This window comes from Notolepis coatsorum, assembly GCF_963971535.1.
Source record: "Notolepis coatsorum genome assembly, chromosome: 19".
NCBI classification, from domain to species: Eukaryota; Metazoa; Chordata; class Actinopteri; order Aulopiformes; family Paralepididae; genus Notolepis; species Notolepis coatsorum.
In genome coordinates this window covers 32,409,733-32,426,476 of record NC_140183.1, presented here as the reverse complement: position 1 = coordinate 32,426,476, position 16,744 = coordinate 32,409,733, and the positions used below count along the sequence as shown (strand labels likewise).

The window sequence follows — 16,744 nt, the reverse complement described above, 5'->3', positions numbered from 1 at the left end:
GTAGATAGAGTCACACTCTAGCTGCAGTGTGTTCAGTAGATAGAGAGTTCACACTCTAGCTGTAGTGTGTTCAGTAGATAGAGAGTTCACACTCTAGCTGTAGTGTGTTCAGTAGATAGAGAGTTCACACTCTAGCTGTAGTGTGTTCAGTAGATAGAGAGTTCATACTCTAGCTGTAGTGTGTTCAGTAGATAGAGTTCACACTCTAGTTGTAGGGGGGGGGTCACCCGTACGGATCATGGATCAATAGTGTGTTCATTCATTACACCCCTAATATATTTGTATGGTTGGCTTAAATCTCTCAGTCCCAGAGGTACTAACTTGTACCAACTGGATGTCTAGTGAATTTATATTGAACTGGGTTAAATTCCCGGCCGAGGATTATGTTTTGCAACTTCTGGCATAAGATTTGAGAACATTTGGGATTTAGAACTTCTGGATTTAGATTACTCTGAGAAAAGGAGAGACAGAAAGAGTGGGAAGGTGATAATGCACTTAGAGCCATAGTAACATGACACTCATAGTAATAAGTTAGTGACTCATGGTCATTTTGTCCAGAAGTTGCAGAATGATGTGCAGAACAAGTTCCCCGGCTAAGACTGGAACGGACTGCCAGGTTGAGAGCAATATATTAAAGATCTATGAGAACCACATTAAGACATTAATGGCATTGCCATACTATAGTGTGTTCAGTGGATAGAGAGTTCACACTCTAGCTGTAGTGTGTTCAGTAGATAGAGAGTTCACACTCTAGCTGCAGTGTGTTCAGTAGATAGAGAGTTCACACTCTAGTTGTAGTGTGTTCAGTAGATAGAGAGTTCACACTCTAGTTGTAGTGTGTTCAGTCGATAGAGAGTTCACACACTAGCTGTAGTGTGTTCAGTAGATAGAGAGTTCACACTAGTTGTAGTGTGTTCAGTCGATAGAGAGTTCACACACTAGCTGTAGTGTGTTCAGTAGATAGAGAGTTCATACTCTAGTTGTAGTGTGTTCAGTCGATAGAGAGTTCACACACTAGCTGTAGTGTGTTCAGTAGATAGAGTTCACACACTAGCTGCAGTGTGTTCAGTAGATAGAGTTCACACTAGTTGTAGTGTGTTCAATGTGAATCACTACCCACCTTCAAAAACACTCTCAAAAAACACCTACGTGAGACTGCAATTCGAAACTGGCCCCTACAAATGTCCTAACCTAGTTGTACAGTAAATTACCAAGTAAGGCTTTGTCAATATTCCAATGTACAGTGTAAAATGTGTGTGTGTCCCCTACCCAACCCCACCCCCCCCCCCCCCCCCACCTCCAATGTACAGCCCTCACCCAACCCACCCAACCCCACCCCACCAGCCTCCTCCAATGTACAGTTTCTACACCAAATGTATATACACTCCTTTTCTGGACACTTTTGTATCACAAACAGTACTGTATTTGCAAATCTGATATGTCATAAATGTATAGATGTAGCAGTACTGTCTATCTGTATGTCATGTATGTCATATATGTTATGATGAATTGAAAATGGGGGACCCTGATGTAAACAAGACGAAAGTCTTTCTCTGGTCTGCATCCCCTTAACAATTGTATGTATTGAGATGTACTGTACTGTACCCATTCTGCAATCTGTTAATAAACTTTTCAATCAATCAATCAATCAATCAGTAGATAGAGAGTTCACACTCTAGCTGCAGTGTGTTCAGTAGATAGAGAGTTCACACTCTAGTTGTAGTGTGTTCAGTCGATAGAGAGTTCACACACTAGCTGTAGTGTGTTCAGTAGATAGAGAGTTCACACTAGTTGTAGTGTGTTCAGTAGATAGAGAGTTCACACTCTAGTTGTAGTGTGTTCAGTCGATAGAGAGTTCACACACTAGCTGCAGTGTGTTCAGTAGATAGAGTTCACACTAGTTGTAGTGTGTTCAGTAGATAGAGAGTTCACACTCTAGCTGTAGTGTGTTCAGTAGATAGAGAGTTCACACTCTAGCTGTAGTGTGTTCAGTAGATAGAGTTCACACTCTAGCTGTAGTGTGTTCAGTAGATAGAGAGTTCACACTCTAGCTGCAGTGTGTCCAGTAGATAGAGTTCACACTAGTTGTAGTGTGTTCAGTAGATAGAGAGTTCACACTCTTGCTGTAGTGTGTTCAGTAGATAGAGTTCACACTCTAGCCGTAGTGTGTTCAGTAGATAGAGTTCACACTCTAGCTGTAGTGTGTTCGGTAGATAGGGAGTTCACACTCTAGCTGTAGTGTGTTCAGTAGATAGAGAGTTCACACTCTAGTTGTAGTGTGTTCAGTAGATAGAGTTCACACTCTAGCTGTAGTGTGTTCGGTAGATATAGTTCACACACTAGCTGTAGTGTATTCAGTAGATAGAGAGTTCACACTCTAGCTGTAGTGTGTTCAGTAGATATGGAGTTCACACTCTAGCTGTAGTGTGTTCAGTAGATAGAGAGTTCACACTCTAGCTGCAGTGTGTTCAGTAGATAGTGAGTTCACACTCTAGCTGTAGTGTGTTCAGTAGATAGAGAGTTCAAGTTTCAAGTTCAAGTTTCTTTAATAGTTGTCATACAGAAGTACAGAATACTTTTGTACAAAATGCTTCTTACTGTTGCGCTCCAGAGACTGTGCATGACAAGGTAAGTATGAAATAAAAACATAGTAAAAATTAGAAGTAAAAAAAGAGGTCACAGTGTTCAGTTTAGACATATGTACAATGTTCGTAGACGTAGTTACCATACAATATACAATACTGTGCAGTGTACTAATATACAATACTATATAGTGCAAGGCATAAATGGACGAGGTGCAGTTTAGGTACAATTCACAGTAGGTGTACGAGTTGTAGTGCAAATCCTTTATCAATAAATATAAAGTGTAAGTGTGTTTGTGTGATCTAAAGTGTGGAGAGTGGGTGCTGCAGTGTGTTGTTTGTTTGAGTGAGTGTGTGCGTGTGGGTGTGTGTGCTGTGTGCATTTGATGGTTGTTGCATAGTGATTATTGTTCGTTTAGCGATTATTGTTCGTTTAGCAGCCTGATGGCCTGGGGATAGAAGCTCCTTCTGAGTCTTTCTGTGCTCGCCATAAGACTCCGGTATCGCTTGCCTGACGGCAGCAGTTCAAAGAGGCAGTTGTTCGGGTGGCTCGAGTCCTTAATAATTCTCTTAGCCTTCCCCTTGCACCGCTTGTTGTAAATGTTCTGGAGGGTGGGAAGCCCCCCTCTAATTGTGCGTTCGGCTGAACGTGTCACTCTTTGTAGTCTGCTACGGTCTTGTGCAGTGCTATTCCCAAACCAGGAGGTGATGTTGCCGGTCAGGATGCTCTCTATTGTACATGAGTAGAAGTTCCTAAGGATCTTCTGACTGACTTGGAACTTCCTTAGGCGCCTGAGGAAGTAGAGGCGTTGTCGTGCCTTCTTCACAACACTGTCAATGTGTGTGGTCCATGTCAAGTCCTCGGATATGTGGGCTCCGAGGTACTTGAAACTGTTCACTCTCTCAACTGGTGCCCCGTCGATGCTGAGGGGGCTGTAGTCCTTGACCCCCGACCTCCTGAAGTCCACAATCATCTCTTTTGTTTTGCTGACGTTCAGGGAGAGGCAGTTCTCCTGACACCACTGTGACAGGTTCTCTACCTCTTCCAGGTAGGCCCTTTCGTCGTTGGCAGAGATCAGGCCCACCACTACTGTGTCATCAGCAAATTTGATGATGGTGTTGTTGTTCCGCTGTGCTACGCAGTCATGTGTGTACAGGGAGTAGAGGAGGGGGCTCAGAACACAGCCCTGGGGGGCCCCTATGTTGAGCGTGATGGATGAGGAGGTGCAGTTGCCGGCTCTTACCACCTGGGGTCTGCCCGTCAGGAAGTCCAGGACCCACTGGCACAGGTCATAGTTCAAGCCCAGGTCCCTGAGCTTGGCTATGAGTTTGGAGGGGACTATGGTATTGAATGCTGAGCTGTAGTCGATGAACAGCATTCTCACATAGTTCCCCTGCCTCTTGTCCAGATGTGATGCTGCTGTGTGCAGCACATGGGCTATGGCGTCCTCCGTGGACCTGTTGGGGCGATATGCAAATTGCAGAGGGTCCAGGTTGATGGGGAGGGAGGAACAGATGTAGCCCTTCACTAGCTTCTCAAAGCACTTCATGGCTATGGAGGTGAGGGCTACAGGGCGGTAGTCGTTGAGGCAAGCGGGCGTAGATTTTTTGGGTACAGGGATGATGGTGGACTTCTTCAGACAGGTGGGGATGACGGCCTGTTCCAAGGACAGGTTGAAGATGTCAGTGAATACCGGGGCCAGTTGGTCGGCACAGACTTTTAGGACGCGGCCGGGGATGCCGTCCGGTCCTGCTGCCTTCCTGATATCCACTTTTTTAAAGATCCGTCTCACCTCATGCTCTGTTACCCTGAACACTGAGTCTCCATCAGCAGACCCCCCCCCCCCCATTGCCGTGGTTTGTAGGCTGGTGTTGTTATTCACAGCCTCAAACCTCGCATAGAAGGAGTTGAGATCATTTGCTAAGGAGATGTCACTGTTCAGTTTGAGGGGGGTTCCTTTGTAGTCTGTCATTGTTCTGAGGCCCTGCCACATGCCTCTAGAGTCAGCCTGTTCAAACTGAAGTTCAACTTTATCCCTGTAACGCCGTTTTGCCTCTATTACTGCTCTCCTGACGTTGTATCTTGCCATCTTGTGTTCTTCCATGTTGCCTGTCACCAGCCCGGTGTTGTATGCTGATGTGCGCACTTTCAGAGCCTCACGGACGGATTTGTCTACCCAGGGCTTTTGATTTGGGTAGATATTAATTTTGGTGGAGGGGATTATTACTTCTACCTGAGTACAGACATAGTCAATCACCGTTTCGGTGTATTCGTTAATATTGGCTGTGTTATCACGGAATACACTCCATTCTGTGCTTCCCAGCACTGCTTGGAGTGACTCCACTGACGTCACGGCCCAACGCTTAACCTCTCGCGAGACCACCGGCGTTCGCTTGAGACTCTGTCTGTACTTTGGCAAAAGAAAGATGGCGGCGTGATCGCTTTTACCGAATGGACTAAGAGCCTGTGACTTGTACCCATTCTTAAATTGCGAGTATACATGGTCTAATATGTTCACACTCTAGCTGTAGTGTGTTCAGTAGATAGAGAGTTCACACTCTAGCTGTAGTGTGTTCAGTAGATAGAGAGTTCACTCTCTAGCTGTAGTGTGTTCAGTAGATAGAGAGTTCACACTCTAGCTGCAGTGTGTTCAGTAGATAGAGAGTTCACACTCTAGCTGCAGTGTGTTCAGTAGATAGAGAGTTCACACTCTAGCTGTAGTGTGTTCAGTAGATAGAGAGTTCACACTCTAGCTGTAGTGTGTTCAGTAGATAGAGAGTTCACACTCTAGCTGCAGTGTGTTCAGTAGATAGGGAGTTGAACACTAGCCTAAATCTATTTTGCTGCAGTGTGTTCAGTAGATTATTTATTTGGGGAAAGTAAGTCGCTCTGGCATAGTAGTGAAAGAAACACGGCACCATTTGTAGCATGAATAAAGGTTTTATCACATTCCATTGTGTGAACAACAAACGCATGAACACATTTTTTTTCCTTTTTTTTTGTATCTCTCTTTCTCTGATTTTTTTCTGTTTTCTCCCTGTCCCAATTTTGTCGTTGTGCCAATTCCCCCCCTCCCCTACCTGGTTGTTGTGCGCATGTTCTCCTACTGGTCGGTACAAGGGAACCCTGAAGTATCCGCACGCTTCCTCCGACACGTGCGGCGACAGCCAGTGGCTCTCTTCTCACCTGGCAGCGAGTGCTCTCATTGGTGAAGTGTAACGCGTGGGAGGTCACGCTGCCTTCCTCAAGTCCTGCCTCCGCTGAGCAAGCGCCCAGACCTGACCTGTAGGCGTCGCTGTCCACAACGCCAGTTTCCCACCCACGGCTTCCCTCCCCCTAACCCAGCCAAACGAGTTAGTATAGCGATCAGCCCAAGCCAAGGCAATGCTGACTCCGGGAGTCGAGACCGCAGCCTCTTGCATTGGTGACGAGCACAAATAGAAATATACAGAAAATATCTTTAGTTTTAGTCTTTGTCAATTTAGTCAAATTTGTCAACAGCAAGCATGAGGAGGCACTGGTGCATAATGTTAATTGAGATTGAGAGTCTACAAGACAAACATCTCCATATAAATGTATACTATATATATATATATATATATATATATATATATATATATATATATATATATATATATATATATATATATATATATATATATATATATATATATATATATATATATATAATTTCCTCTTCTTCCTGAGGAGAGTGGGGAAAGCTCCTGTCTCCTCAGATGTTGGTGAACTTCTACTGTTGTGCTACAGAAAACAGACTCACTAACTGCATCACAGTCTGGTATGGCAACTGCCTGGGTGGTGAAAACTGCATCACCGGTACATCACTCCCTGCAATAAAGAGACTATTCAACACAAACACCGCAAGGACACCAATCGATTCCTAACCACAAACGGTTTTCCCTCCTCCCCTCTGGGAGGCGCTACAGGGATTTCAGTTTCAAGACCAGCAGACTCAGGAACAGCTTCTTCCCCTCTGCTGTCATTGAACTCACCCCCACAGTGACAGTGATATATAGATATCTACATTCTATCTATCTATATGGTTACAGACATGTAAAGCGAGCATAAAATAAAATAAAAAGGGTAGCAGCAAGGTAAGGCAAATCACAGTTTTAACATCCCAATAGGCCTCTCTGTTTACGGTTTGATTCAAAATTGGCCGTAATAAAAATGATAAAATAGAATAGAGAGTAAAAAAGTGCGATAAAATAGTTCAATAAAAATAATAAGATACAATAACATTTACACTTTATAGAACAACAGAGCAGTGCATCGCTCTTAACACTTTATACAACAACAGAGCAGTGCATCGCTCTTAACTTTGAGTTTCTTTACAAAGTTCAGTTCTAAATTACAACAGAGCAGCGCTCTTAACTAAATTACAGTGCATAAGAGGTAGTGAGATCAAATTAACATAGAACTGACACATGAATTTGATAGGAAGTGTATAAAAGTATATACATATATTCACACTATACATACATTATCTTAGCATTACTCGGTTGCTTTGTCATATATACTCCATATATTCACATGTTATACTGTATACTACAATGCACTTCACTGCTACTTTGCTCTCTGGTTAGATGCCAACTTAATTTGGTTCACTCTGTACTCGCGCTTCTGCAATGACAATAGATTGACTAAAATCTATAATCTCTAATCTAAAATGAGCCATGGACGGACCAGTCGGCCCGGTGCAGTCTCCAGAGGCAGGCACAGACACGTCAGGCACAGACACGTTCTATTCCCTACGCTGATTAACTGGTGGCCAAAGGCTCTGGTGGTTCCTGCTGATACAAGCCTCGGTGCAGGCATGTCTTGTTATTTCGTCTGCTCTGGAGAGAGGCCACGTAACGGCCTAGTAGGAAACAGCACAAGTCAGACGTGTGAAACACAGCCTGTACTGTTAGGGGGACAAGAGCCAATGGCTGGACCAGGATCTAACAGCTGGTTTGTTGCTGTAGTGATTCAAAGAGGGACAGTTAAACACACACACACACACACACACACACACACACACACACACACACACACACACACACACACACACACACACACACACACACGCGCGCGCGCGCTGGGAACGGGATATGGCTATGTGCTGCCACGCATTAAACCAATGGGGTCGGTCACCTTGTTTGCAGGGCTATAATATTTTCTATATTATAGCTATGGATGTAATACTATGGCCCATTTGGCATTGAGTATCTATCGTTCAAGATGTGAAAAAGAAATAATCTTTCCATCCATACATTCCCATTTTATACCGTGGTGAATATAAGTATGGATTTAGAGCGGTTTAGGGTAATTCCTGGGAGTCTAGTAATAGCCTGATACGTGTATTATCTTAAATCCATTGGCATTTCGTCCCTACACACGCTACACTTAAAAATTCAAATGCATATGATCGGTATTATGTTCCATCATTAGGGGTGTAACGATTCAACCTCAGAATGATTCAATTCGATTACGATTCTTCAGGCAACGATTCAATGCATCATGAAATCTCTTCATTTGACCACGATTCGATTAGATACATTTTCGATACATTTTAGATACATTTTCTATCAGTTAATTCCCCAAAAAATGTTGAATACACAAATGTGGCTGGGGGAACTGATTCACTCAGCATGAATGGACTATAGGTCAATAAAAACAATACACAAAAAAAAACATAAAAAAAAGGAAAGGGAGTGCAACATTGCATACCACCAGGCGGTGGTATTGGACTTTTGCTATCTCAGACTCATTCCCTATGGTAACACAGGCTTCCTGGATGGATTATGAATGGAATTAGCAAATAAAATAAATAATGATCAAATAACGAGTATACTCGTTGTTGGCGCCCAACGATTGACGGCCAATAGCGAGTATACTCGTTGTTGGCAGTGAATGAGTTAAAGGGGACATATTATGTATGTTTTTAAGCAATCTATATGACTTCCTTGAATCTGTGGAATATTGTTATATATTAATTTTGTCTAAATCTAATTTCTTTGTCTAAATCTATTTTTACTTCTTTATTTTCCAGCACTTCTCTCTTCCCTTGTATTAACTGATTCATTAAAGCTAATTGATTGATTGCCTGTCCCCCTTGTGACATTACAGTCGGGATTCAGAAAATATCATAGCACTGAAACTGCCCTCACCAAAATAATCAGTGACCTCAGGCTAAACTCTGACGAGAATAAGATCTCCATCCTTATCCTGCTAGATCTCAGTGCAGCATTTGATACAATCGATCACGATATTCTAATCGATCGTCTTGAAAACCATGTCGGTTTCTCAGAACATGTGCTAGGCTGGTTTAAAATATACATCAGAGGGAGGAAATTCTATGTTGGACTAGGACAGGGCTATTCAACTAAATTGTTCAGGGGGCCACATTGTCAGAAACCCAAGGGGCCAGGGGCCGGACTGCCACGGCGCCTCCCCGTGCTATGAATATATGTACACTTGACACAACACGCAACCACATTTTCACAACTTTTATTTAACTACATTGCAAAAGTAGTATACTTTTCAAAAAAATCTGCAACATCTCCTGCAAAAAGTGCTTCATTTATGACTGTGCAACAACTGCAACATCTCCTCTTCAACATTTCAATATAAAAATAAAATAAAAAACAAACAAGTGCATGATGTGCATCTGAACATTCTAACATCAACACTTGAACAAAAAAACACATTTATAGTGCAGCTGAGCTTATGAAAAAGTGCTTCATGTCTGTGCAACAACAGCAAATCACAGCATCTTATTAGCACTTATTGTCCACTCTTAACTCTCAAACATCAGGGGGGGTGGGGGGCAGACAGGCCTAGCCTACATACACATCTAATGAGAGAGATTGCACTTCTTTGACTGGGCAATGGCAGAGAAAGAGGGTTCATAGGAAGTGAGGGCTACCCGCAAACAGTGATGCAAATGCTCATTTGTCAAGGAGGCACGGTTGCTTGTTTTAATGGCATTCATGTGAGAGAAACTGGATTCACAGGTGTATGTTGAGCCAAACATTGTTAGCACAGATATTGCCAGCGTTTTTATTTTGGGGAATGTGTTGACATGAATACACTTTATCCAAAATGTTGTGGTGGATTCATTCTCAAGTGCCTGCTTCAGAGCAGATGATGCTTGCATGTCAATTATTTCAAGTTGCAGGAGACCTTCATCAATGTGAAGTGATGCAAGGAACTCTTGTCCTTTTGTGGAAATAGCAGCTACATTGGCAAATGGGTTGCTCACAAAATGCAAAAATTCTCTGGGCATGTCAAATTCATCAAATCGACTTGCAAAGTTTTCCCTCAATTTATCAATGAAATCTGTCATTAATTGAGTGACTTTTGGCTCAATTGTGCGTGTGAACGTTGACATGAAAAGAAAAAGTAAAAAAAAAAAAAAAAAAAAAAAATCTTCTAATTATCATGTAATCTTTTGCGGGCCGGTCAGAATCATCCCGCGGGCCGCCAGTTGAATAGCCCTGGACTAGGAGATCACATGTCTGATATATACGACAACAACTATGGAGTTGCACAAGGGAGTTGCTTAGGTCCTTTACGCTTCTACCTTTACATGTTACCGCTGGGTGATATCATCAGAGAACATAATGTAGATTTCCATAGCTATGCGGATGATACACAACTGTACATATCTGCTGAACCAAATGATACAGCGATTAGCTCCATTACAGACTGCTTACTGGCAATAAATAAATGGATGAGTAAGAACTTCCTGAAACTAAACGAGAACAAAACTGAAATTCTAATTATCGGTCCCAAAACTAAAAAAGAAACATTAATAAAGAACCTGGGAGGACTAACCCCTTGGATCAAATCTGAGGTCACTAGTCTCGGGGTTATCATAGATTCAGAACTGAACTTCAATTATCATATTAGCAAAGTGACGAAAACATCGTTCTTCCATCTCAGAAATATAGCAAAAGTACGACCATTTATTAATCAGAACGATGCTGAGAAGCTAATTCATGCATTCATATCTAGCCGGTTAGACTACTGTAATGCACTTTTCACAGGTCTCCCTAAGAAAACCACAGAGAGGCTTCAGCTAATCCAAAACTCTGCAGCCCGACTGCTAACTAGAACCAAAAGGAGAGAGCACATTAGTCCAGTCTTAGCTGCTTTACACTGGCTTCCTGTAACATTTAGAATTGACTTTAAGGTCCTTCTCCTTACATACAAAGCTCTAAATGGACAGGGACCTAGCTACATCGCCAACACTCTAATAAATTTCACACCAGCAAGAACACTGCGATCATCAGCTGCTGGACTACTAGAGGCTCCCAGAAACAGTCAAAAGAGGATCGGTAATGCAGCCTTTATCAACTATGCCCCAAAACTGTGGAACAAACTACCCCAAAACATCAGAGAAGCCAACTTGCTAGACATTAGGGCTGCAACTAATGACTATTTTGGTAGTTGACTAATCTGTCGATTATTTTTTCGATTAGTCGACTAATCGAAAACCAATTATATTAAAAAAATAATAATAATAATAATTTTTTTTTATTTTAAATTTTTTTTTGCACTACCTATCTTTGTGAAAGTGGTCCAGCTGAAGACATAGCAGAGGAACAGATTGGACATTGAGCATGACCTCAGAGTTGCTTGTCTACCATCACCCCAGACTTTGAGACTCTTGTCAGGAGCAAACAACATCATAACATGATGATCCCATAGCAAATTAAAATAATGACTCATGAAACATTTGAATTTGGATCTTAAGCAACTTTAAATGAAAATGTATTTGAAGAACAATACAGCAAATGCAATCACTCATAACAAGATAAATAAATTAAATAATACAAATTAAAGTGGAAGTGTACTTTAAATAACGAGAAAAATAATAATAAAAAAGAAATAACTAGCAGCATCTGCCCCCTGCACCGCGGCTGATTCCCTCTCTGTGTTACTGCCAGGTCAGACAGAGTCGCAGTCAGTGGCCATCTCTGTTCCAGCAGGCGAGTCACCATGTAATAAGTGCTGTTCCACCTGGTAGAGACATCTTGGATAAGTTTGTGTTCCGGGGTGCCCATCTGTTTCTGCTTTATTTTCAGCTTGCTTGAAGCCAGTTCACTCCTTTTAAAGTGCTCGACGAGACACCTCGCTGCTCCTAGTGCTTTACTAATCAGAGGCTGTTTCAGTGCATGATTGATCACCAACTGTAATGTGTGGCCTGCGCAGCAGATAGACACCCATCCATGTTTTTTCTCCAAGATGCCAGCAGCCAGCAGGACATTGGCGCCATTGTCATGAACAACCGCCACAAGCTCCAAGAACAATTCCAACACTGGCAGATAGGTAGCGAGGTCCTCTTCAAAATGGCCGCAAAAAGATTCCAATTCCGATCGTTCAACATTTTCATTTCCGCTTCCGGGTCAAAAACGCGAGTGAAAAATAAAAACTTAAAATGATATAAACTCACTTTTAACCTATTGCTAAACTATTGCCAACCTAACGTTTTACATTCTACATGTATTTGTGACATAGTAGTGATAATAATACTTGAAAACGTTTGATTTTAAAAACGTTAATTTATTGCATCACTCATAAAAATATTAATATATGATAATAATGTCAAAAAGGGGTCGGTACCGTCCCCGTGGGGTGGAACAGGTTTTAACAAGCATGGTGAGGATGCTCTCTGTGAAGACTCCAGCCATTTGAGGGGTGCATGAGCCTCTCTTCAGGACAAACTCATCCACACGCATTTGCTTTGTCCTACAATAGAAAGAGAACAAAACAGAAAGCTGTATTAATTATCATCAGAATTTGTAGGCTATAGTATCAGTTTATTTTTATTAATTATAGTCAGCCTTATATATACCTAGGCTAGAATACCTAGGCTTAATATTGAGATGCAATATCTATGTTTTCCCACTAGAGGGAGTTATCGCTTAAGGGATATTATTTTGTGGACTACAGACAGAGTGACTACAGATATATACGTGAGGTATTTCCGTATCCGGTTGGTCGGCATAACAAACTAAACTAAAAGTGCAGCAGCAACGCTGTAACCTAACCTGTACTAACTACTAAGCATGGCGCTGTTTAACGTTACAACATACAGCAGCAGCGCAGCCTCAATAAGCCTCAGCAATAGAGTTCGCATAGCAAGCATTATATCCATATCCATGAGACGTTCTGTTTTCCAACGTAAAAAATACAATACTATGGCTAACTACTATCTAGAACTTACCCATGTTCCGACGTCACCGTGGCTCCGGGGTGCTTTCGTTTTAGATGCTTGTGCATCGCCGTTGTGCTGCTGTGGAATGCCAATTCCACCTTGCATAATCGGCATTTAACAGTTTTCTTCGGTTTGTCATCTGTAAAAAATGCCCACACCTTTGATGCCCTCTGTCTCGCTTTTTTTAATTCATCTCCGTCTTTCTCTCTCCCTTCCGCCATCGTTCATTCTTTCTTCTGAAGTGAAGTTCTTACCTGCGCGGCTGCGCCGTTACTACCAGAATGCACTGCAGTCAGACAATGGAAACGATACTGCCCCCAGTGTATAAAACTGATTGTTTTTATGCGACGCATCGACGCAACAATTTCTTGTCGACGATTTTTCATAATCGACATCGTCGATTATGTCGACTAATCGTTGCAGCCCTACTAGACATCTTTAAAAGACAGCTTAAACATAGACATCTCTTTGCTCAGGCATTTCACTGTGGGGTAATGCAGGCACATATTTGAAGATAGATATCTGCTACCACCTAGTGGCAAGGGGAAATATTATTATAGAAACATCAGGGATATCCTGACACAAATTGTACTTACCTGCACTATTCTTACCCTGCCTACTTTTATACACTGCCTATCAAATTCATGTGTCAGTTCTATGCTAATTTTATCTCACTACCTCCTACTGTATGCACTGTAATTTTAAGATAACTATTTTATCACACTTTTTACTTCTTACTGATGACTATTTTTAAACTGAATCATTTTAAACTATTTTTATTATTTGTATTACTGAATCAAACTGTAAACAGAGAGCCTATTGGGATGCTAGATCCTAATGTGAAACACTGTGATTTACCATACCTTGCTATATTCTTACCCTACCTACTTTCATACACTTCCAATGAAATTCATATGTCGGTTCTATGATGTTAGTGTGATGCTCTGTTGTTGTGAGCGACACACTGCTCTGTTGTTCTATAAGGTAACTTAGAACTGTACTTTGTAAAGAAACTCAAAGTGTTAAGAGCGATGGAAACTCAAAGTACTAAGAGCGATACACTGCTCTGTCAGTGGCGGTTTCTCCACTAGGGGCGCTGGGGCGCCGATCGCCCTGGTAAAGAGAGAGGAGAAGAAGAAAAAATATATATATATTTTTAGAGCCCTAGAAATCAAATAAACATGTTTAAAATGAATAATATTTACTCATTTTAAGTATGTTTGTGTTTCCTATGCACAATATAACGTTAATATATCAAATATAAATAATTGTTTTTCATTCACAGGAAGTCACTAGTAACTACTTCTCAGGCCGGGGCGAGACATATCGCGCACGGCAGGGCGTGCACTGGTTTCTTCGCTGTATCCTCGCAGCCAATGAAATAGGTCAACCAAATAAATTTCGCCTATCAGTGCGTAACGCACTGTGCATTGAAATATGATGTAATATGATGGAAGCCGGGCACGTTTTCAAGCGATCTAGATCATCTAAGCAAGCAGCGTCTATACCTTCCGTAGCCGCATTTCTCGGAGACGCTCTCTGATTGGCCGACGCCAGCTTCTACCGTGGTTAAGCTTAGGCACTCTTTGAAGTTGGTTAAGGTTAGAGTTTGTCTTAGAGCATGACGGCAAGTTCTTTCGACGGTTAAGCTTAGGCACTCTTTCGAAGTTGGTTAAGGTTAGAGTTTGTCTTAGAGCATGGCGATAGAACGCCAGGTAGTTTGCAGGCTGTTCGACGCGGAAATGGGCAAAGACACAGCTCGTCGTCACAGTACTTGTGGTCGGGGCCTAACTTGGCTAACAAGAAGCTATATGGCTAGCTGGATGCAGTCTGGACAGTGGATTTACATCAACAGTCTGGGACAGTGGACATTATACACATTATCAAGCCCTCCTGGACCACGTTTCAACTAAACAAAGTGAGTTGCGGTCTCTCGTCTCTCTCTCTCTCTCCCTCTCTCTCTCTCTCTCTCTCTCTCTCTCTCTCTCTCTCCTCGCTCTCTCTCTCTCTCTCTCTCTCTCTCTCTCTCTCTCTCTCTCTCTCTCTCTCTCTCTCTCTCTCTCGCTCTCTCTCTCTCTCTCTCTCTCTCTCTCTCAACACAGCGATGCTGTGTTGTGAACTATAACTAATTTCGCCGCGGGTGATGCATAATGGATGAATGAATGAATGGTAACTTGTTTAAAATGACAATATATACATATGTGTTCATTATTGGATTGATCTGTGTGTGAGTGAGAGAGAGAGAGAGAGAGAGAGAGAGAGAGAGAGAGAGAGAGAGAGAGAGAAAGAGAGAGAAGGAGAGATAGAGGGGGATACTAATTAATTCCGCCCCCCCCCCCGGGGAAGAATTCACGAGCCGCCACTGTGCTCTGTTTTTTCTTTATTGAACAATCTTATCACACTTTTTACTGTCCGCTCTATCTTATTATTTTTTGCCTATTTTAAAATGAATCAAACCGCACTTTTTTACTCTATCTAATCTATTCTATTTTATTATTTGTATTGTTTTTTTTGATCCACTTTTTCTCCCATTTTCTATTTTTCTCCCATCCCAATTTCGTATCATCCAATTCAACCCTCCCCTGTCTCGAACGCTGTTTCTTGCCTCCCACAAGCCGGCTACAATGTGGACTAAGTCATACATAGCACGAGTCCCCTCCGATACTCGAGGTAACAGCAGTCGCATCTTTTCACCTGCGCTGCGCGATCTTTCAGCGTCAGGGGTCTGCGCTTTGGAGGGGCACCGCCCCCATCGCTTCCTGATTCTACTGCGCAGGCGCACCAACCGACCTGTAGGAGTTGCTGTCCACAACGCCCGATCCCACCCATCAGTTTCCCACCCCCTAATACTGCCAATGTGTATTAGTACGGACGACCAGCTAAACTGAAAGCAATGTGGAGCGCTGGGCTCGAACAGGCGAACCCAGCGTCTCCAGTATTCGTGGTGAGCGCCTTGCCCACTGCACCACGTAGCCGCCCTATTATTTGTATTGTTGAAGAACTGTGATTTGCCTAACCTTGCTACCTCTCTATCTCTTGTATTTAAATTTTTTATTTTTATGCTCGCTTATGCCTGTATTTTTTACTGTTGTGAAGCACTTTGAACTGCAACCTCTGTATGAAAAGTGCTATACAAATAAAGTTATTATTATTATTATTATTATTATTATTATTATTACAAACAGCAATAATTCTGAACAGCTTCTTTAGGCTTGTTAATATGAAGACTTCAAACGGCAATGAGTACATAATGTAATTTCCCTCTAAGCACCTTAGTAATTGAAAAGACTAGACAGAACCCACCCATAATAGGTCCCCTTAACCATTACATACCCTTAGCCATAGTTATATCCATATTTGTAATGTAAAATGGCCTATCTTAAAGAAAAGACTGTCCAAAATATCCTCACTTTAAAGGACTTTTAGGGGTAGAGATGGTATCTTCTTATATTTTACAGAGATGGTATATCTTATCTTTTAAAGAGATTATATATCTTCTTATCTTTTACAGAGATGGTATATCTTCTTATCTTTTACAGAGATTGTATATCTTCTTATCGTTTACAGAGATTATATCTTCTTATCTTTTACAGAGATGGTATATTCTTTTATCTTTTACAGAGATTGTATATCTTATTTGTTACAGAGATTATATCTTATTATATTTTACAGAGATGGTATATTTTGTGTTATCTTTTACAGAGATGGTTTATCTTCTTATCTATTACAGGGCCCAGGGTAGTGATGGTATATCTTGTTATCTACTCCAGGGGCCCAGGTGGTGATGGTATATCTTGTTATCTACTCCAGGGGCTCAGGTAGTGATGGTATATCTTGTTATCTACTCCAGGGGCTCAGGTAGTGATGGTATATCATGTTATCTACTCCAGGGGCCCGGGTGGTGATGGTTTATCTTGTTATCTACTCCAGGGG

The 16,744-nt window shown here is 41.9% G+C and overlaps 1 protein-coding gene across 1 annotated transcript in view; it reads left to right on the top strand.

Annotated features, from left to right (window-relative positions):
* The window catches only part of LOC311246358 (retinol dehydrogenase 13), a gene marked incomplete at its 3' end in the record, with an annotated part of 71,254 nt that overhangs the window by 22,359 nt on the left and 32,151 nt on the right, over nucleotides 1-16,744 (top strand). Inside the window, exon 3 of the mRNA XM_084336514.1 lies at nucleotides 16,742-16,744. This exon is cut by the window's right edge and continues 189 nt beyond it. Coding sequence (XP_084192640.1) covers nucleotides 16,742-16,744 — 3 coding nt within the window. The remainder of the gene's footprint in view (nucleotides 1-16,741) is intronic.